A 22,405-nucleotide genomic window follows, 5' to 3' on the forward strand; every position below is an offset into this window, starting at 1 on the left:
GGTGGCAAGCACCTTACCTGTTGAGCAGACTCACCAGCTAACCCCTCCCCAGATGTTTCGTATAGAGAGCAAAGAGCCCAACAGATGCTTACTTAGAAAAAGTACATCCATCTAAGAAAATGAGGAATCTAATCTAGTCTAATCTCTGATTTTCATGGGACAACTTTGATATCACTTCCTCGGGCAGGAGTGCCCTGAATTACTAGTCAAATACCAGCTTTAGGGCAGTGTCTACCCGGGTGATGCATTTGTTCAGGGATTATGTAGTATTCTATAAGGTGATGGAGAAACTCTGTAAGTGATAGAGGGATGGGTGCTTAGCTCATCCTGTCACATGCCTGGGAATCGAGGCACATTTTATCGTGAAGAAGTGAAGAGAACACATTCTACGGAAGTAAGGACTGTAGGTCAGGCCCAGCTATCCCTTGGAACTGCAAGTTTTTCGTCCTCTGAAGAAGGCTGTTCCTGGGGTTAACTGTTGTTTGTGAGTCAGGAAGGGTGAGTCTGGAAGCAAGAGTTAACCAGTAACACTGGATTATTATCAACATGTCGGCTGATCTTTGAGGATTAGTCAGCCTTTCAAAACTATGAACTCCTGCTCCCACCAAACTCTCCTTCAATCATTTATGCAATTTTTATTTTCTTATTGAGAATAATGTTATTCTGTGTGGAAATGCAGAAGCTCTCTCCTTCGGGTCCCCAGCTGCTGTGTGCCTGAGCACCGCCTGTCACCCCGTTCTCTGTGTGTCATGTGGCTAAGAGGAGGAAAATGAAATTCAGCTCGACCCCCTGTTCTGAGAGCAGACTCGCTCTAGAAAGCCATGTTTGTTAGCTCTTTCTCACCATACTCCAGCTCCTCTCCAGCTCCGCTTCTCCAAGACAGCAGAGAAGTCATGGAGAACAGAGCTGAAAGTTGACCTTAGAAGAGCTGTGGGCCTAATCAGTGCTTGTCTCGAGCACCTGCCCACAGATAAATCACACTCCCTTCCCTGAGATACAATAACACATGTAGCTCTGACTGGCCTGGAACTCCCTGTGTAGACCAGGCTGGCCTACAGAACTTGCAGAAATTTGACCTTCTCTGCCTCTGCCGTCCTGGGATTATGGCCGTATCTCTCTTACCTACCTCGGTGCAAGGGTTTGGTGGCCTAGCTGATCTTTTTTACTCCTCAGAACTAATCTAGCTTTGTATTCTGTCCATACCAGGAGCTCGGTAAACATATATCAGGTCACACATGCACAGGCGTGCACACACGCGTGCACACACACACACACACACACACACACACACACGTCAGCCTGAGTGTGAGCTTGTCAGTTTCCTTATTCAGAGATGAAAGGACAACGTATCCTGGTCTAGGAAGGCAGAGCAGAGACTGCCATGGGCATTCCTCCTTCACTGTCTGCCCATCTCCTCATGGGAGCTTCAAGGCCCGAAACAGTCTCCAGACACTCAGGTCCTCGTGGTTGTGGTTGTGGTTGCTGCCCATCTATCCATGACCTGTGGAGATGTCTGCAGCAAAGTGTACTACCTGGCGTTCATCCTGCCTTGACTCCCATTAGCTCTGGGCAGCAGCTACCATGTTCTGTGGACACTAGGGCAGAGTGTGGGAAATAGGTCTCAGATCCATTCTCCAAAGAGGAGTCTTACGCTGTTCTGCTGCTAATAAGTGGTTAACTCATGTTCTTTCTCTTTTTCATCTAATTCTGTCCTTACTGGCAAGTCGCAGTTCCATTGACTTCAATATGAATGTTTCCTAAAATGCCAGTCTAGAATGTATAGTAGCCGATGTGTGTGGGAGAGATTTCCATTGTAAACTGTGTCTAGGAGTGTGGCCATTGCTGTACCCACACTTGTATGCACAACAACAGCCTTCCACACAGATGATGCCCACCAGTTAGCCAAACTACCCCCACCCCTGTAATCAGAGCTGCGTGAGACTTTGCTGTCTCGAGGTTTTGTTTGTTTTTGTTGTTGTTGTTGTTGTTGTTGTTGTTGTTGTTGTTGTTTTTACTTCTGGTCTCATTGGGTGACTCTGGCTAACTACAGATGGGAAGGGAGGTCTACTTCCTGGAAATCCAGCTCTCACTGGCCAGTCACACATCCAAAGCCAGTCCATTCACCTGGAGTTTCTGCTTCCTTGTTCTCCCCCAGTGACTCTGCAGTCCTCTCCCAGTGGAGGTTCCCTTGGCACAGCAGGGTCTTGGCTCACTCCCAACACCTCCTAAATGAATTCTAAGTCTGGAGATTGTTGCCCGGTTGGTAGAGTGCTTAGCTGGTGCGCATGAAGGCCAGATTCGAGCCGGGCACAATGTGCACCGCCACTTCTGTTTGTACAGCGATGCTTCGTGCCTGTAATCCTAGGACTTACAGTCATTCAAGTTTACCCACGGCTATTGCATGAATTCAGGGCAGGCTTTCCGTGCTTTCTCTGTAAGTCCTTAATAAGAACATATGATGCATGGTAGCTACTTTACCTGTACAGGTTTTTCTTGCCTGTAATTTTTATCAAAAAAGTATCTCAGCCTGGTTCTTAATGACTGTGAGACATTCAGTTTTGCACTTTGTCTGAGTTAAGATCCAGATGTCTTCATGGATGCAAGGCTTGTTCCTGATTAGGATAAAGACCTTTTCTCCTTGTTACCTGTGCTGCCTCTCAGAGTCTTTATAGGAGTCAGACATTTGTCCCGGTGGCCTGGGTTACAAATTGACATTTGTAACTGATACAAAAAGATAAAAGGTAGCTGTGTAACAGGCAAAGTTTCTTTTTATTTACTTCCTTCCTTTGGTGTGTATCCTTTTGCATGGTCACTTTTTACATTTGTCTGTTTACCCATGTGTCTCAATGAAGCTCATGAAAGTTAAGTTTCCTTCTATTTTAATTCCAACTTCCTGTAAGGATCACCGAGTGTGACTACAACACACTCTTAATTCCATGACTAAAACCCATTTTCTCTAGTGGCTTTAGATTCATTTATTTTCACTATTTGTTTTCTGTAGTGAGCCAAGTGACCAAAACCTTCCAATAAGTAAATTTAAACTCTAAATGCACCGTGTACTTATGTCTTTCCAAAAGCCAGCCTGAGAATCTCTTTCCTTCAAGCAAACTTTGGGGCTTGCTTATGGTAGAAAGATATGGGCACGGGCATCACCATTTTTACAGTGATGTGCTAAACTCGTATTTCTTGTGCACAGTAGCACAGGGAAGCCCACACACGAGTGGTTTCTGCAGAGAGACTCTGAAGGCGACACGCCCTCACTTATCAACTGGCCTTCCAGGTACATCCCAAGTTGGTCGTGTGTGGCTGATGCACAATGGATGCTCCTCTCCTCCCATTGCTTCTCCTGCTCTACCACACTTAACTCATAGCCATGCTCCTCTCTGCAACGCCTCTGAAAACCGTGTGTTCGGGAGTAAGCTGCTTCTTAATCGTGTTCCTGGATTGCCCTTTCCCTTGCTGATGTTCTTTTCCTTCCTGGTTCCTTTGTCTCTAACTTAACTCACTTCCTTGCTTGCTCGCTTCCTCACAACTCTCTGCCGATCTGCCAACAGGGGGCGGTAATGAACCTCTCCTGTCGAGACCCCCTACCGTGCCCATAACCCTTTTCTGCACCAGCCTTAGTTTTCTTGTTTCTAAATCAGTAGCTAATTCTCAGTAGTTAAATTTAGGGCACATGGCCTAAGAGCAGACAGAAACCGCAATCATTTCATGATGGAGAAAGGCGGAAGAATTAAGAATGAACAAGTCACTGGCCAGACAAAGGTCCCATGTATTGAGTTTCTTTCACTGACTTTGTTCTCTTGAGATCGCCTCAGATAAGGACCACACATGGAATTCAGGAGGAAGGGGGAGGGGGTTAACCGAAGCTCTCTCTTCTGACCAGCGCCCTCCTGCACTGCCTAGTTCTCAGAAAACTACAGCCCAGGGTGCCTTTTCCCACTCATACATACCTTTATGTGTGTCTTTGGTGTTTCCTCAAGGAAGTCTACTGACACTGCTCTATTTGAAAGCAGAGCTTGTTTTATGAACTTGATAGATCAAAGGAGGCCTACGCAAGACAGTTCTAAAATGTGTACGTTCTAAAGAGTCGCTTTTGCCCACTCGACTAAGTGAAATGCAAGTTTTACATGTTCCCGGGAACTCTTTTGTCCTATCCCAAGAGCTCTGTGTACTTTTTGAAAGTTGTGCCTGGTCACCAACCACCTCAGGTCAAATGGTTTTCCCTTTCACACTGCACAGTGTGGCATTTCAAAAAAGTCACTCACAGGTGCTAATTGAATGTGTCTTCTTTGCTAAGCAGGAAGTCATATGCTCTGCAAACGCCTGTGGTACTGGTCCTTTCTGTGTGATGGGTACTAAATACAAGGCCTCACGCACACCAGGCACACCAGGCAGCACAGTCGTCCCTCCCCACAGCCCACTGTTTCCTCTAAAGGTGAAGCCCTGAGCTGGGAGGGCAGGTAGGGCCCTCAGCAGTGCTTCTGGGCTTCTGTGGAGATGGAAAGGGTCTGCAGCTTTTGACATCTTTTACAGTTTTGATCTCAAATATTTAAAAATTAGAAACAGCAACTAATGGTCCCTTTTTAATTGGGTTGCTTTTTAATTAGGGCATAGCAGCGACAGGGCGGGGGAAGGGGAAGATGAGAGCTCACATCTTAGCAAATACTTCTGCCTAACATTCCCATGGTGGTCCTGTCTTGGGATCAGATGACGTAGTCCGCTGAGCATCCAAAACCTGCGTGCTCAGCGCTTCATGAGAGGTGATGTTAGCTCAGGAGAAAGCATAAGATAACCACAAATGCCTACACATCTGGTGGTCAGTGCCATGGCTGCATCTACTCCGAGAGTGTAAGTTTCTCTGGAGCACCCGGCCACCCCCACAGCCCACCCCTGGGCGTACTCCATGTGCACAGCCTCCGTCACCCCAGTGCTCGCAGTGGTAGGTGTAAAGGAAGCTTCCTGGGTCTGCTAGATGTTTCACTGGGATAAGCCCATTCTCGCTCAGGACAGCATGTGACTCTCAGGTTTCCAGGGGATGGAACTTTTGGACCACACTAGAATATGGATGTGAATGTGGAGATTTCCCTCCAGTTACCTGGCAAGTACTAGGTGTCTGTGTTCAGTGCCCAAATGTGCTTTCACTCATGCTCTCTGAATCGGTCCCACTACTGTCCACGGTCTGTGCATGCTTCCGTTCCTCTGGTGATTACTATACCTTGCAACATAAATCCTATTTTTTTCCTAAGAGTTAAAGTTAGAGAAAAATTGGTGAAAGAGGAGAGTGCTCGAAGCAGCCCTGAACTTACCTCAGAGTCCCTAACTCAGAGGAGACAGCAGCCAGCACCAGCTCATTTCCTGTCTATCCAGTCAGAAAGTTCCGCCTTTGATAGGGTCACCAGCAAAGCAGTGAGCTCATTGCGGCCAAGCCGGAGCGGTGTCCTGCCAGCTGACCCTGTTCATGCCATCAAGCTGGTGACCATGGACACCCCAGAAAGCTCATCTGAATGCAGCTGGGTGGGGTCAGCCACCCCAAAAGTTATAAAATCTACCACCCTGAAGATTCTAGAAGGTGGGTCAAGGGACGTGCCGGTACTCCATATTCATGAGTCAAAAGCAGAAGACGAGCTCTCCCCTGAACCTCTGGAGAGGAACCGCAAATCACTTTTGACCTCAGAAGATGACGGGCTTGTGAGAGGCCACAAAGACCCCTCTGATGATAAAGATTTAGAGAAGGCCACCATTCGCTCCATCAATGTAGAACCTGAGAGGGAACAGCAAGTTCAGAGAACGGGCCGGAGTGAGATGGTTCTGTATGTTCAGAGTGGTCCTGTGTCCCAAGATGCCACATCGACCAGTCCCGCAAAGGAGGCATCGCCAAAGAAGCGCAAGGTTGTGGCCCGCTCTCTATCGGATTACACGGGTCCCCCGCAGCTCCAGGCCCCCAGACACAAGGATGCAGCCCCAAAGCAGGCGCTGGAGCTGCAGAGTTCCAGGGCAGAAGGGCCTGGTGCAGAAGCCAGTATTCTGGACACCAGAGTTTCTGTTGCCCAGCTCCGGAATGTATTTATGGAGTCGACCAGAGCCAGCAAGAAACCCGAACTGTAGGTGATGTTCCCAACATCCTTTTGATATGTCACTTGCACGTCCTTGCAGACGATTCACTTCTCCACCTGTGGTGTGTCCTGTAAGCTTAGCTCACAAATGTGTGCAGGGCAGAGTGTACAGGAAATGGCTCACACACTACCATTCTGCTTCTGCCTACTAATGGGGCTCCGGAGGAGTGGGTCTCTAGAATGTCCCACATGCAGATGTGCATGGTGGCTGCATGTAGAGCCTAGCACTCTGTCTTGACTCACTGAGATGCATAAACCTTTTCCCTCTCTCTCTCTCTCTCTCCCTCTCCCTCTCCCTCCCACAACCCCCCTCTCTCTCCCCTTCCTCCCTTTTTTCTCCCTCCGCCCCCCATATTGCACTTGCTGCCCTGTGGTCCTAAAAGCCAATCCCGGGTTGAGAGGTCAGCTGAAGGAATTGGCTTGCCCATGGAACGGGAGAGAGGGTCTCGGAAACCAAGACGCTATCTTTCTCCTGGTGAAAGTAGAAAAACTTCTGAGCGATTTAGAACTCAACCTATAACTTCAGCAGAGCGAAAGGAGTCGGATAGGTAGGCACGTGTGTGTGTACTTTTAGCACTTCAAGCACAAGAGTGCTCACTACCCTGGAGGGCCTGATGGTATTTGCATAGGGTTCCAGAATTATTCCTTCTCAGCTGTGAGGATAACTTCTTTTATTACTGAAATGTATTTCCAGAGAATGTTGCTTTTCTATCAAGGATCTCTGTGTGGTTTCCAATTGCTCACACATGAGGTGAGAAGAAACGCTTTTTCAGTCAGCGCTTTTAGTCCTTTATGCTTCCATTAAACTGGTATCTGAACCATGCATCCTCCACTGAGCATAAGGAATTCGGGCTCATAAACAGCTTACTTCTTAAATTTACATTCTGTATCACACCATCATATGCAAATGTATAGAAGTTATGAAGTTCAGCAGTATGCCCAGTCCTCATGCCATAACTTCTTGCCATGTCTACCTTTCCTTCACAAGGTGTGCACCAGGCTGGAGTTGTGTGAACACGCTCCACAGTGTCTGCTCACAGCTGTTTGGTAGTTCCAGCCAGAGCTCGCACCAGTGTGTCTTTAAGATGGTTCCCTTGCATGATGTTTCATGTGTAGCTTGTGTGCCCACCACTAATCACTGTCATTTTCTGTCCCTGTCTTTCCTAGGTACCCTTCTGGTTCAGAATTGCCAGTGGTCGAGGGCGAGTATCTCCTTTCTTTCTTATTCCTTTACATTTTGTCCAGATTAGATTTAATCTGGATCTAAGATTTGTGACTTTGTGGGAGAAGAAACCTGGAGCCCATCAGTTTCTTGCTTTCTTTCAAATTGCCTTGCTGGGAGCCCTACCTGAAACGCACAGACAAGGCTTCTCTTAGCTTCTGATTGAAATTAAGAGGTTTGTTCAGTGAACAATACGGAACAGCCATTTTGCCTAAAAAGTATGTTTTACTAGTGACTTCTGCCATTGCTCAGCAAGGCAGTGCTCCTAGGACCCGTTCTTAAATACCCTCAGACAGACTACTCAATAAACACCACTGTCTGGACTCAGTTTGGTCTGAATCGCAATGGAACTTAGTACTACTCACTGAGGAGAAAGCATGGGCTCCTGGCAGGGGAGACATCCCAGTTGTGATGTCAGTTCCTCTCTTCTTGGATTCAAGGGACAGTCAGGTCAGTCTTGAAAAGCATTTCAGAGATAACGTGTGTGCTTCCTAATGGGGTTCAGTTTTTATTTCATGGCTTTTACAGATGAAGAAAAGGTGGATGAACGGGCCAAGCTGAGCGTTGCTGCCAAGAGGCTGCTTTTCAGGGTAAGGTGTGCCAAATGGTGTAGCTTAGTAGAAACCATAACTCCTACTGAGAAATATACCCGGGCTCTGGCACCTCGCACACTCTCGGGAGCCTCAGGTCTCCTCACCTACAGCACCTGCTGTTCTCTCCCCAAGCTGAGTTAGGCAATGTCCCTTTACTGTAACGGAATACCTCAGGTTATCACCTTTTTAAAAAAATAAAAAACTGAAAGTTTATCCTGTCACACTACTTCAGAGGTTCTCCTGTTAGCTCTGTTAGCTTCAGGCCTGTGGTGAGGCAGGAAGGACTCTATGACGGGGGCAGGTAGCACAGGAAGCTGCTCACCACCTGGTAACAGGAGTGAGAACGAGAGGAAGAGACAGGATTCTGGAATCCTTCTTGAGGGCCAGTAACCTTGAACTCTGTCCCACCTCTTACATTCCACCAGCACCAATCTGCGACCAAGCAAGCCTTTACCACAGAACATCAATTGGCATTCTCAAACCACACTTCAGGGTCCGTTGTGACTGGTTTTAGCCACCCAGCCAACCAGCATGAAGTGTTCATTGTGATGGCTTCTCACTGGTGTCCCCTTCTGTAGATCCTCCAGGAAGGCAGCAGACAGACACTTTGTTGCCCCAATTTTTTCTTTGAATTCATGTGACTTCACAACGTTTTCTAACTGCAGGAAATGGAGAAATCCTTTGATGAGCACAGCATCCCAAAAAGGCGTTCAAGAAATGCAGCCGTGGAGCAGAGGCTACGTCGCCTGCAGGACCGTTCACACACACAGCCCATCACCACGGAGGAAGTGGTCATTGCAGCCACGTGCGTCTCTGGGGGAGTTCTTAGCCTGGCCTGTGCCCTCATCTTTAAGGGGAGATTCAAGAATTTTCTATAAGAATGAGGCAGTTCAGCTGGAAGCCATAGAGAGGCACTTACTTTTGGTTTTTTGTTTTGTTTTGTTTTTTCCTGCTGTCTAAACAGCGATGGGATGTACCTGTTGTAGGTCCTAGGCTTACCTCTGAAGCATTTTCATCCCTGTGTTTTCTCTTTCACAATGAAAATATAAAACAGGGAAGTAGATGAACAAGGATGGGCCTCAGCTTCCGTGACTGCCAGCTCCTAGGCTATCTTCCTCCACATGCATTCTCTTCAGCCACACCACAGACAGCTCATCCTTAAATATTTTAGTGCATATCTCTAAAAAAAAAATAAGCACTCAGTTTGTTTATAAACCCTCGCCAAAGTGTCCAAAAATTAATTGGCGGCTGGACACTTTCCAAACAACAAGAGGCCTGCACTGCTGGTATGCTGAGATCGCCTCAACTGGGTCATTCCAAGTTAGCAGCTCCAGTCAAGTGAGAGTCTTCATTAGTTTTTAAAATCATTTCTGTGGAGTGGCGGCATCCCTAAGAACCTCTGTTTGCAGGTTCGCTGTTGGAGCCTGCTGTGAGGTCCTCAGCCTTTATGGCGTCCCCGACCCTGTGTGCGCTGGACAAGTGCTTTTACCACTGAGCCACCTCCCAGCCTCAGGCGCCCCCCTTTCTTCATGTGCTTGTAGACACATGTGTGCACTTCCCCACGACTCTTAGCACAGCCATTTGTTTACAAATTAATTTCTTGACTGGTGGACACTGTTGCAGACACCCTAACCCTAAACCGTGGCTGGACTCTCCTGCCCGGCTGTGGTTGACACTCGCTTTGTAAATGACTTCTTGAAATGAGGCCGTTTGCTCTAAGCTGAGTCTTTTTCAAGCTTACTCCTCTGCTTGTCCGTTTACTCGGGGCAGCCTGTGCCTCTGATTCCTTCCATTTGTGTTGCTTTCCAGAGTTCTTTTGCAATTCATTTCCCCTTCAAAGTGTTTAGCAAATATTTTTGGTAAAATATTTGACTTTTGCATTTCTGGATTTACAGCTAATGCCTTCTTTAATGCTTCTTTTCTTCTCTCTCCTCATGAATGCTCCTCCTTTGGCCATTGCTTTTAAAGTGAACCTATCCCTGCTTCGTGTTTTGGGGTCACCCACCCCGTAATGGCGAGACTTCCTAGCCCCACTGTAGCTAGAAGCACTGTGCAGCCTTCCAGGTACTGGACACACCCTGCTGCATGTAGCGCCCAGTGCCGCGGTGCTGGGAAGCAGGTGCATCTCTGTAGTGCCCAGTGCCGCGGCGCTGGGAAGGAAGCAGGTGCATCTGGAAGCCTTAAATGCCTTTCATGTGTCTGACACACAAGTCAGTGCAGTGAGTGTTCCTCAGATGCTCGATGTTTTGTTTCGTGCAAGGTACCATTAATGTCACGACTGTGATATAGTCCATCTGCCTGCTTCCTGTGTGAACGCTAACTAAAGGTCATACTAACTCATGTATATATCTTTTTTTTAACATAACTTCATTCCTCAAAGATGTTTTTATCTAAAATACTAACAGGGAGAGACTAATTTTAAAATGGAGCATGAACGTGAAACTGAAATGTTGGTGACATCTAGTTATTTTTAAATATGTGTACTCGCAAAGCTAGAGTAAAACCAGATACTCCTGTTTTCTAATTTGGAGACAGGAGACAATGCCTTTAGACATTCGGATTGGTTGTAGAAATTAGAGGATTTAGTGTTTTAAAATTATGTTCATAAGCTATTTAAATACCCACTTTGTCTTAGCTGTGAGAAACCAAAACACAAGAGCTAAAAATAAGGCTCAGAGATGTTACATGACAGAGCCAGGCTGAAGCAGCCTGACCCAGAAGCTGGACTGTCTGAGAAAGATATGCTTGCCCTCCCTGAAAAGCTCCGGTCCTCAGCTACTCTTGTTCACCCACTGTTCTCATGACATCCGGACAGAGGCTGCCTGTCTGGGGCTCCCTGTGGATCAGTGATGAATAAGAATGAAGGCAGAGCGTCCTTCTTAGAACAGAGCTGCCAGGGCAGAGACAGTGTTGTCTTGGAGACCTGTCGAGAATCATGCTGCCCTCCTGGGCTGGAGCCTCCTCCTCTCCCTCACAGTGGAAGCTATTATTATTACTGTCATTGCTGTCGTTGTTGTTGTTGTTGTTGCTGTTGTTGTTGCTGTTGTTGTTGCTGTTGTTGCTGTTGTTGTTTTCTGTGCTCTGTACCTGCTTTCCTGGAGCTGTGCTACCATGGTCCCCCAAGTCCCAGCTGGTTGGAGGAGGGGGGTCTTTAATCACCTGAGATTTTCCTCGCCTTTCAAGTTACAGAGAATTACATTTAAGTAACTTTGGGAATTGGCAGAAACCTGGGAGAGAAAGTATGTGCAAACCACACTTTGACAGAGAAAAGGCTGCTTTTGCTGACTGTGTCACTGACAGGAGGCCACACTGTCCCTAACCATTCACAACCAAGAGGCAGCCTCTGAGCAGTGTCTGTAGAGGATGTGTGAGGCAGGAGTGACTTTAGCCCCTGTGATGGGAGCCATCCAGGATGTCTCTCTAGGAAGGTACATCCAGAGTGATACCAGTTCCTTAAACAGGAGATCTCCTTTATGGCTGTGATTCAGAGCCAAAAGTCTGCCTGTCTGATGGTGCTGGTGTCCTGTTCTTGCTCTGCGCTGTCTGTCGTGTTTAATAGCTAAACAGCCAAGTGCCCCTCTCCCAGATCCACTAGGGAAAATGACCTCTTTACAAACTATGTGACCTTTTTAAAGAAAGTTACCATATGGATTGGTGGTAGGCGTTCCTTGTTTTCCTTTGTATGGCTGACCTCTCCTTCCTTGCTTCTAGGTTACAGGCATCTGCTCACCAGAAGGCTTTAGCCAGGGACCTGGCAAATGAGGGCAGAGAGTCTGCTGAACCAGGCGAACCTGATTCCTCCACTCTGAGCTTAGCAGAGAAATTGGCCTTGTTTAACAAATTGTCCCAGCCAGTCTCCAAAGCCATTTCCACCCGAAACAGAATAGACGTGCGGCAGAGGAGGATGAACGCAAGGTATCAGACCCAGCCGGTCACGCTTGGAGAGGTGGAGCAGGTAAGAGTGTAAGATCTAACTTCGGTGTGTGTGTGTGTGGGGGGGTGGTATGTGTGTAGGGTGTATGTGTGTTGGGGGGGGTATGTGTGTAGGATGTATGTATGTAGTGTGTGTGTGTGTGTGTGTGTGTGTTTGCTTTGTATAAAGCTGCCCAATATTGCTCTTGGGTTTATGGTACAGGACAGGGTTAACAGGTGAGCCTATGAGTGGCTTCATCTTCCCGTTCCTAAGGAAGAACCAGACCCACGTTTGCTACTTCCTCTCTTGTTCATAACTTGCTTGGAATGAGTCCCCTGTGGTTGACTATAAAAGCAGAGGCAAGCTGCCTCTCCAGAATGTTTGTCTGTGATTTGTTCTGTGTGTTCTGTAACCATGCCGGCTGGCTATCCAGTAAGGCATCACAGGAGGCCATACTGCAGGTGTATTATCCCCACCCCAGCCTGCCCTCTGGTGACGCTGCTTCTAAACCGTGTCCCCCCACTCCCAGGTGCAGAGTGGGAAGCTCATCTCCTTCTCCCCTACTGTGAACACCTCTGTTTCTACCATGGCCTCTGCAGTGGCTCCCACATACGCAGGGGACCTTCGAAAGCCGTCTGTTGACAACAGTGCAAGTGCCCCTGACTATAAGTCTCCTTCTCCTGTGGAAAACTCAGACTCTCCAGTCAGAAGCATTCTGAAACCACAAGCCTGGCGGCCTTTGGCAGAGCACAGTGGGAGCAAAGGAATGCCGGAGGAGTCCGGAGAGACAGAAAACAAGAATGCTCTGACTGCAGCTGAGGACGGTCACATTCAAACACGAGGAGCCTTGGAGGAGGACGTGGAGCCCTCCTACCCCATCCTTGGCAGAGTCGGGGAGGGTGATGGTCAGAAGGAGCCTAAGTACGCCAACCTCAGGAGGGGAAGCTTAGAGCTAGGGGATTCTTCTGCCACCCACCTTGGTGATGAGCTGAAGGAATTTTCCACTGCTAAAAGCAGTGTGCAAGAGAGTCTGGACCTGAAGGATAAGCAGGCCTCGGAGGAGAATGCAGATGTGGAGAATGTCATGAGGAAGTTCTCACTCAAAGGTAAGGCTCTGCAGCTAACTCCCAGGCTTTATAAGGGCTCCGTGGTCTGACAGACGTCTCGCACGCGTTTGGGTTGTTTCTGCTTAACTACATCTAGAGACAGGTTATCACTAGAACCGATCAGAAGGTCAGCGACTCATAGTCCTTTCCCCAGACCTCTCTTCCCCTCAATTCTGACACAATGAACTGATAGAGTCTACAAAGCAAAAGTGGCTGCCATCTTAACACCCCTTGATAAGGGTTTCGGGTGACTGGTGACATTAACTCACACAATAGCCTTCTGAGCTCCCAGGCTGTGTTGACCCCTTTTACTAAAGTTGATGGCCCAAAAGTCCTGTGCCCAGTAAGCACAGAGAATAAGGACTTGAACCCGGCATGGTTTCCAGACTCGTCATGCATTCTGATGATGCAGTTTATGCTCTGTCCGCATTAGAGACTGACCTACATTGATTGTATGTCAGTTGTGACGGGCTTGGGGTGAGTTCAGCTCACTAGAAGTGAAGATGTGCTGATTAAGAGCAGGAAGCCCACTGGCAGCATAGCTGACTCAGGCTAGCTTTCTCTCAGCGGCTTGTGCTGCAGTGGCCTGGGCAACTCACCGTGTGCCCGCAGCCTTACTCCAGTACTGCACCTCGGTGTGTACAGCTGGAAAGATATTTGCCCAGAGACTGATGCTGACTGGCTCTCCTTCTCAGAGTTTGGAGAAACTGCTTCTGAGAAGACGGAGACAGCTGCCAGGAAAGCCTCTGTTCCGATGGCAACCCCAGGGGCCTGGAAGCAGCAGGAGTCCTCGGAGCAGCTAGCAGAGAAGCTCTTCAAGAACCCCTGTGCCATGTTTGCTTCTGGAGAGGTCAAAGTGCCAGCGGGCGACAGTATCCTGGATTCACCCAGCAAAACCATGTCGATCAAAGAAAGGTAAGCCCTCTGGTGATTGGCAGATATATTGTGGAGGGATGTGGGCTATGCTGCCATGCTAAAATAGCCCAGGGAAGCCAAGGCATAAGACCATGAGCTGCACCTAGTTTAGCAAAGTTGTAATGTCCAGTCCAGACTCGAAGGAAGGATGAACAGGGACACCTTGCTTGTCTCTCTCTTATGTCATATCCATTTCTTTGGGAGCTGAGATCTAGGCTCTTTCTCCTACAGAAGCATGTGATTCAAACTGTAGGTACCCTCTGACGTTCTGGGTAAAATAAATATAGGGTGAAGATAGATACGTTCACACAGAGGATCTGTGTCTTACAGATTAGAATCTGTTTGCCGCATATTATAGGAAATAAGATGAATTGCCTTTCTCTAAATTTTTATTACATTTACTTACTTGTGCACAACACACGCGCGTGCGTGCGTGCGTGCGTGCGTGCGTGCGTGCGTGCGCGTGCGTGCGTGCGTGCGTGCGTGCGTGCGTGTGTGTGTGTGTGTGTGTGTGTGTGTGTGTGTGCATGTGTACTTATACATGTGCCATAAAATATGTGTGAGGTCGGTGGACAATTTGCAGAAATCACTTCTTTCCTCCCAGTATGTGGCTCCTGGGATGGGACTCAGGCTGTTGGTCTTGGCACGCTGAACCATCCACCAGTCGAAGATGAATGATTGCTCTGAACATTTAGATTTTTTTCTTTCCCTCCCTCCCTCTTCCTTCCTTTTTTCCCCTCTCTTCCTTCCTTTTCTCCCTCCTTCCCTCCCTTTCTTCCTTGCTTTTCCCTCTCCCCCTTTCCCCTCCCCTTCCTTCTCTCTTTTCTCCCTCCCTCCCTCCTTCCCTTCCTCCCTTCCTTAATGCCCTCTCAATCCTTTCTAACTTCCTCACTCCCCCTCCCTCTCCAGTCTCTCACCCCCTTTCCCCTTCCCCTTCCCCTTCCCCATCCCTTCCCTCCTCCCCACCTCCCCTTCCCTTCCTTCCTCCTCCTTCCTTCCCATACTGGTGAGTTCACCTAGAGTTTTGTACCTGCTAGGCAAGCACTTTACCACTGAGCTCTGGCCTGGAAATTTTACGTTAGGCAGCAGGTGCTGGATTTCTTGATTCTCTTGCTTGTTTTCAGTAAACTCTGGTGGATCTGTATTTGTCTGTGAGTTTTACCCTGAGGGAAAACTCTTCTGTTTAAAGCTGGACTACTGTGCAGCCAGACTGTGTGTGGAAGTTAGAAGGTGACTCTGGGCTTCTGTGTACCTGGAAGGGAGTTGAGATACAGGGATATAGGTAGCATGCACCTGTTGCCTACCTGGAGCCAAAACCTCTCGAAAGATTCCTGACCTGAATCTAGGCAGAATCCTGGCAGGAGTGCTTGTTAAATATTCAGCTATTCCATTTCATTGTTAACAGGGTTTTAAAGGGTAAGGGTCCCATTCTCTAGCAATTAAGTTGGCTATCATAAAGAATGTTGATAGGAAATAGGTCACCCATGACCTCCCATGTGCCATGATGGTACTTTTGTGTGTATGTCACTGCAAACACCCAAGTATCTATCTTTACTTTTCATGAGAGAAAGTTCTCTGAGTGGGGACTCTAACCTTTCTCATCATTACATGTGAAGCTTGACCTGGTTAGTGAGAAGAAGGGTGTTATTCTAACATTTACTTGGGCTTTGCTTTTCTTTCCTGGAGTGACATATAAACTTCTAGGTCTTTCAAACCTTACTTAATCCAGCTATTCTAACTGCCTCAATTTGCCAAAGGCACCTTAGTTAGGGTTTCTATTGCTGTGAAGAGACACTATAACCATGGCAACCCTTATAAAGGAAAGTATTTAATTGGGGTGGCTTACAATCCAGAGGTTTAATCCATTGTCATCATGGTAGCAAGCATGGAGAGGTAGCTGAGAGTTTAACCTCTGGATCGGCAGACAGAAGAAAAAGACACTGGGCCTGACTTGAGCATCTGAAACTTCAAAGTCCACCCCCAGTGACACACTTCCTCCAGCAAGGCCAGACCTACTCCAACAAGGCCGCATCTCCTAATACTGCCAGTCCCTATGAACCTATGGGGGCTGCTTACATTCAAACCACTATAGGAGGGACTTAGTCCCAGCACCCTCAGCTCTGTGTACTTACTACTCTTGGCAAGTTCTCAACCCCTGAGATCAGGCAATCCTCCTGCCTCAGTCTTCTGAGTCCTCGGAGCTTGTGGTCACTGTGCTCAGCTCCGCTCACACCTACACTTTCACCTTCATATATGAGAGTAAGCGACACAGAGCATAGACTTTGCAGTGAGTTCTAATAACATTGCCCTCAGCCCGGTGCCTGGGCTTCTCTTATGCTAGGGACTGGGCCACAGCAAATTCTCTGCTGTGCTGCTCTAAGCACCTTGGTCCGTGCTCCTCAGAGACGAAGGCAGGAAGGCCATGTGATCTCAGAAGTTTGAGGCTAGTCTAGGTGCTCATGGGGACAAAATCACGTGTAAAGCTAAGTAAGAGTATAGTAACCAAGAAATTATTTTATAGAAAACTTCTATGTACTCCTCTTTTAAATTTTACATTTACTCTCAGTGTGTGTGTTTGTGTATGTATGTGAATGTGTGCGTGTGTGAGAGTGCTTGCATGGGAGGTCAGAGGACGATGTATTGAGATGGTTTTCTCTAGCATTCTACATTAAAAAGATGAAGGAAAGGGTCCTGGGCACATGTTTCCCTAGATATCAAACATTTTTTAAAATGAGCATAAGGCTAGCAAGAAGAGTGAGTGAATAAGGTGTTTGCTGCTAAGCTTGACAACCTGAAGCTTTATCCATAGAATCAACAGGAAGGTGGAGAGAGGCAGAGATCCACCTTAGTGGTTAACTGGGGTCCCTGTGTACATGCCCCTTTATTGCGCCTCCGCACCCCACACAGCCTATGGCCATGTCTCCCTGGCAAACTCCTGGCTCTGACTTAGAGCGAGAAGATTTCAGCTACCAATGAGCCCTCAGATTGGTGTAAGAATAGAGAGGTCCCACCTTTATTTATCTGTCCCTGCTTTGGCCTCTCAGTTCTGGTGCTACAAGGAGTATCTGGGCTTGAGTACTTTGGAAAGCAAAAAGATGTCCTTTGGGTCCATGTTGTTGAAAATGCCATCTCAGGTAGAGGGTCTCTGCCACGTTAGGACACAGAGGAAGGTGAGGCCCCTCAATCAGACAGCTCCTCTCTTTGACAGCTACGGGGAACCTGGTTTGAAGGAGAAGAGATTTATGTTGGCTGCCTCAAGTCTGCAGTTCCCAGTTGGCTACTTCTGATGCTTTTAGGAAACCAGAGAGCAAAAAGCCAATGGGAGAGGGCTTACTTTCTCCCACTAGGCCCCATCTCTAGAAATTTCTACCACCTCCCAAAAATGCCATTAAATCCTGAATCCACCAGGGAATTAATTCATCCACTGAGGGAGGCTGACCCCTAGTGGTTTCACAGCTCTCAAAGATTGACTCCAGGGGAAACATCTGTGCAGAGAGCAGCAAACCAGAGAGGCAGCTCTTCCATTACTGACCCAGAGGCCAGAGTAGAAACTCATTCCCATGAAAAAGGCATTAATCCTTTTTAAGTATCCCTTCATCCCTTGAAGTTATGCTCAGGATGCCATCATCATGACAGTTAACATGTGTATGAGAAGCATACTGTACTTAAAATATAGCAGCCTTCCACTTAGACCAGAAGGGCTAGGGCCTGGCTCAGCAGAGAGTGCATACTTTGCATTTACTAGGTTCCAGCCTCAGTCCTCAGCACCAGAGAAATTCAAATAAGTAAAAAGCAAGTGGTCAGGTAGATTGCTCAGAAAATAAGTGCTTGCTGCTCAAGCCTGAGGAACTGGATTGGAATCTCTGGCATGAATGTAGAAACTGGCACAGAGCAGACATCTGTGACCTCAGTGTTTGCAAATGAAGCAAGACAGGCATATCTCAGGGCACATGCACAGGCACACATGTGTAGACACAACACACACACACACACACACACACACACACACACACACACACACACACTGCATAGCATCAGAAGACAAGAGGAAGGAGAAGAAGAAAAAGAAAACATAGCCTGGGGCTAGAGCCAGGGCTCAGTATATGGCTCTTGCTTGGATCTACAGGGTCCAGGTTCAGTCTTCAACACCGGATAAAACTAAATGCAGACAAAAAGCTTATTATTACTGTTAACTCTTCTGACTTTCTCATTAGCAAGACCAGAATCTATGTAATCACTCACCAGAGCTACTCAGCCTAAATCCATGGGTGCTTCTGTTTCTCTGAAGTGTCTAAGGAGGAAATAGAAATACCTTAGTCGATATTAGAGGCACATGGTCTGCCTGTCCCTTGCTTGACTCAGCCCTGACTGTTATGAGCCTGGAAAAACTTGCCCTCATCCTGCAGGCTCTCAAGCCGGAATTTCTGCTGAAGATCAGGGGCTCTGGTAAAGGCCACATGGCAGCCTGGTAAGCACATGTCACGTTGGCCCTGGGCCAGCCCCGTGTGTTAACAGACTAATATTATGCCACTCACTGGGTATGGAGCCTCAGCCTAAGCAGATGCCCGAGGCCTCCACATCGCAGCCCACAAGTAGCCCTGAGACTTGGCAGATGTTAAAATCGCTGACAATTGTTGGCACTGCACAGTGGCAATTTATGTCACGTGTCGACCCAGACCTTCACCCTCTGCAGCGGTGATGAAGAGCTGCGAGATTGCCAGAGTAGAGAACAAGACTCGAAAGATCTGCCACCCTCCACAGCTTGTTGAACAGCAAATAGGAAATCAGAAGGGACAGGATATTGCACTCCATCACCGTGTGCTGTTATGAAGTTCCTCATCATGTGTACTCAATGAGGGCTAGGGCAAGTGCCACGTGAGCTCAACTGAAGCCGTTTCTCCCATATCATTTTGCTTACTCTGGAGTCTGGAAGTTTCTAATGCTGAAGGGAGCAGCACATTGAGAAGCAAACTTTTCTGGCTTCAGAATGGAATAGTTCTGTGGAAGCCATCCTGCATGGGCTGGGAGAGCATTGCAAGAGAGTTGGAAAGCTCCGCCTATCCTGACAGAGGTAGGCACTGCTTCTCAGCTTCTCACGGGAGGAAGGAACCGGGACTTCGAGAGGCAAGCATGGAATCCCCCCTCCTTTCCCACCAACATGCGTAGGCCATTGCTCAGCGGAACCTTGATGGGTCTGCAACTGCATTCCTATCTGGACAACTAGAACAAAACACGTAGTTTCTTAGAGGTCTTTGCACATCAGTGGAGTGTAGAGAAGATGATGGAGTGATTCTAGATTCCACAGCTTGCTTTTTATGAATTCGTTTCCTGTTCCTCAAAAGCAGCCCCAGGGGAACCCATGTTTTTGTGGAGAAGCCCTTGAACTGTCTGTGACAGTCTATGCTCCTGAGAATAAGGGTTTGCACTCTGTAATCCAGTCTCGTGGAGATGAAGGACAAGAATCCCTGCTCCGAGTCAAAGGTAACATGAGCGAGCAGCTGGTTCTAAGAGCAGTTTGCAGGGCCAGTTGTGGCAGCATGGCTGCCTCCTACTGATAAGGGACTAGACATTTCCCTCTCCTCTCTGGGTATGAAAGCCTGGCACGCTCATCAGCTGGAAGATATCCCCTGACACTGGGATTTCTCCATCATGGTTATTTCTTTTAATAATTTGATTTTTTTTGAGAATCCTCTTCTTATTGCAATAAAATGGGCACATTCAAAGTAATTGGGGCAGAATAAATAATGGTCATTTTTATCTCAATAAAAACTGAAATTAAAGCATGTAAAGGAATTCAGATTTTGTGCTCACATACATGCAGCAGCCATGTTAGCATTGGAGAGCTATAAAAGCCAAGACTGGATGGTCTGTCTCTGTGTAGACTGATGCTGTGTAGACTGGCATTAGATATTAGATCGGTAAGGCAGATCATACATGTTTATAGAATGGACCCTTGTGATCTTATCTGCTGCCACATAAGACTGAGGTATTACAGAAGAAGATAAAGAATGGCGAGGACATAGACGCCAAGTGCAAAGTCCTGTGTCCTTCTGGAAGCTCCTCAAAGCTCTATGTTGTTCGAGAGTGGGGTCAAAAGTATAAAATATGATAATGCATACATTTGTAAATATAATGGATCCTTGTTTAAGATAGAATGTGATTTGCTTAACAAAATTCTTATCATATGGAGTCTAGCAGGAGAGCACTTGCCTGGAATGATGGAGGGAGGAGGGAGGCCCTGGATTCTATCCAAGAGCCAGAAAGCACAAGAGAGTGGGGTCTCATCACCTCACCTCGGTTCTTCATCCCCTTCCCACGGCCCCAGCCTTTAAGTTCTTTGAGCACCAGCCTCAGTTAGCCTCCTAGGCCCTGGTTTGTCCCTTTGTGTCTCCCACTCTGTTGAGCTTAAATGGCTGAGATGTTTTCCTCACGTAAGCATGCTATCTAAGACAGCCTCTTGTTCTGCAAGATGGCTTCTCAGACAGAACCAGTTGTGCAAGCAGCTTTAGATGAAGTCCAGCTGTGCCTCGCCTCAGGTGTGTTGGTAACATTCCCCCCCCTTGGGAAAAGTTGAACTAATAATTTTTCAAGGCGTGTTTTTAGAAAGTAGTTTTTGTGTTAGTTAGGATACAAGGAAAAGACAAAGATAATGTAGAGGGAAAGACGGGGCTGAGAACAGAAGAGAGCAGCGGTTAGCCAGCATCTTCCTTTACTTGAGGTAAGACACCAAGATGCCACATCCTTCTGTTTTTTATCAGTGTACTTCCTGTACAAAGCAGCGTTTCGTTGTGAGACTCCCACACATGCGTAAGTTACTTTATTGGGAATCACCTCCCCTGTTACTCTTTCCTACTCTTCAGGTTTGCTCAGCTGTGTTTTCTAACTGCCGCTTTCATCTTTAAGTGTTATTTCCCGAAGTGGTCAGAAGGGGTATGAGAAGGCATTTCTCTGAGGAGAGTTAACTTTTCTCTTTCCCTTGCTCCAGGGCACGAGGAAGGCAGAGTCCCTTTCCTTACTGCGATGATTCTATTTTTCTGACAAGTCAGTTCCAACTTTCCTTTCCAAACACCTAAAAGGTGTTTGTGCCTGTCTCGGAAAAGAGGCTCTTGTCAGCTCTGAGAGTGTGCTGCTGAGTTCTCAGTCGGTGTGTCCTCTTTCCAGGCTAGCTCTGTTGAAGAAGAGTGGCGAGGAAGACTGGAAGAACAGGCTCATTCGGAAGCAGGAATACAGCAAGGCCACCGGTGGCCTGCACTCACCGGAGGCGGAGCAGTCCCTGAAGAAAAAGGTACTGTGTCCGCCTCTCGAATGCCTGGCCGCGTGCCTGAGGAGTGAGTGCGTGTGGCTTAACCACCCCTGCTTACGAGCACCCGTGCTTCCCTGCCCTAAGGAGACACAGTCGTCACTACGCTGCTAATCCTAACCACCAGGTCAAGGCTGGGGGCCAAGGATGGGTGCCAGCACCGTGCAGTTGCCTCAGCAAATGAGTGCCTCGGTTTCCAAATGTGTTCATTGTTGACTCTTAAATAAATCCTGGGGTTAGAATGTGACCAAAGTCTTTCAAATGAGACAACAGCTAACCACAACATAACATATGTAACATATATAATTCGAAGTCCATGAGAACTTTCTGCCTAATCGTAAGCCTGTTTCACGATGATGAGTATAGCTTTTATTGAGGACCCATTTATGACTATCAATCAAATTACGTCACATGTGCAAGCATTGCATATGTGGGCGTATCAATGAATTGTTGAGTCACAAACGCAGTGATCGTCAGCCTTGGCCAGGTACCCCACGCTTCAGCCATGATGTCCTCGCCCACTGGTGCTGTGGATACAAATGTGCTTGCTGGCTGAGGCAGAAAGATACACTTGAGGCACACCTAACTAGGTAGCTTCTAGAACCTTCTAAAGTCTTCAGACAGAGAACATATACCTGAGTAGCAGATCTGTCGACTATGCGTGGCGTCAGTTCCCAGTGCGGTTGTTTTGAAAGATCCGGATTCCTACAGTCAGGACAAAACAAAAAGGAAGCTTAAACTGAGATGGATTTCCCACAGACCTGCTTAGGAGAGTGAGGGCTCATGTTATTTCCAGAGCACTGTGGGTAAAGGATGGGTCTGAACTGCCTAGACACTCGGCTGAGGTGCTCATAGCAGGAGACTCAGGCTCCCCCTGCATTCACTCTTGGGATAGAAAATCCAGTGCTGGAGCAGCAGGGCTCTAGACCCAGCCTGCACCAGCGTGTGCCCCCCAGGGCTCACTCGGCTTCCACTTCTGCAGCCACGGTGAACTCACTGTTCCTAGACTCTCTGGTGGCCTAGTTCACTTTGGCCTAGACAATAAGCTCTTTGAAGTTAAAATAAGCCGATCTATTTTAGGCTCTTGTCCCTCACATGGGGAAATCTCCAGTTAAGGTCAAGTGGTTTTCAGACGCCTCTGACAGCACACGGGTTCCTTTCTTCCCAAGGGCTGGGAGTCTGCTTAAGCACGCACTACTTCACTGCACTTAGATGAGGCAGGCCTTAAATCTGGTGTTTC

General features: G+C 47.6%; 1 protein-coding gene across 1 annotated transcript in view; it reads left to right on the top strand.

The window, feature by feature from the left end:
• Svil (supervillin) overlaps positions 1-22,405 on the top strand; it is a 132,340-nt gene that overhangs the window by 68,712 nt on the left and 41,223 nt on the right. Inside the window, exons 7-17 of the mRNA XM_032884534.1 lie at positions 3,200-3,280; positions 5,250-6,104; positions 6,500-6,664; positions 7,284-7,318; positions 7,867-7,928; positions 8,597-8,736; positions 9,900-9,995; positions 11,643-11,886; positions 12,374-12,950; positions 13,646-13,865; positions 21,027-21,150. Coding sequence (XP_032740425.1) covers positions 3,200-3,280; positions 5,250-6,104; positions 6,500-6,664; positions 7,284-7,318; positions 7,867-7,928; positions 8,597-8,736; positions 9,900-9,995; positions 11,643-11,886; positions 12,374-12,950; positions 13,646-13,865; positions 21,027-21,150 — 2,599 coding nt within the window. The remainder of the gene's footprint in view (positions 1-3,199; positions 3,281-5,249; positions 6,105-6,499; positions 6,665-7,283; positions 7,319-7,866; positions 7,929-8,596; positions 8,737-9,899; positions 9,996-11,642; positions 11,887-12,373; positions 12,951-13,645; positions 13,866-21,026; positions 21,151-22,405) is intronic.

This window comes from Rattus rattus, chromosome 14 (genome assembly GCF_011064425.1).
Source record: "Rattus rattus isolate New Zealand chromosome 14, Rrattus_CSIRO_v1, whole genome shotgun sequence".
NCBI classification, from domain to species: Eukaryota; Metazoa; Chordata; class Mammalia; order Rodentia; family Muridae; genus Rattus; species Rattus rattus.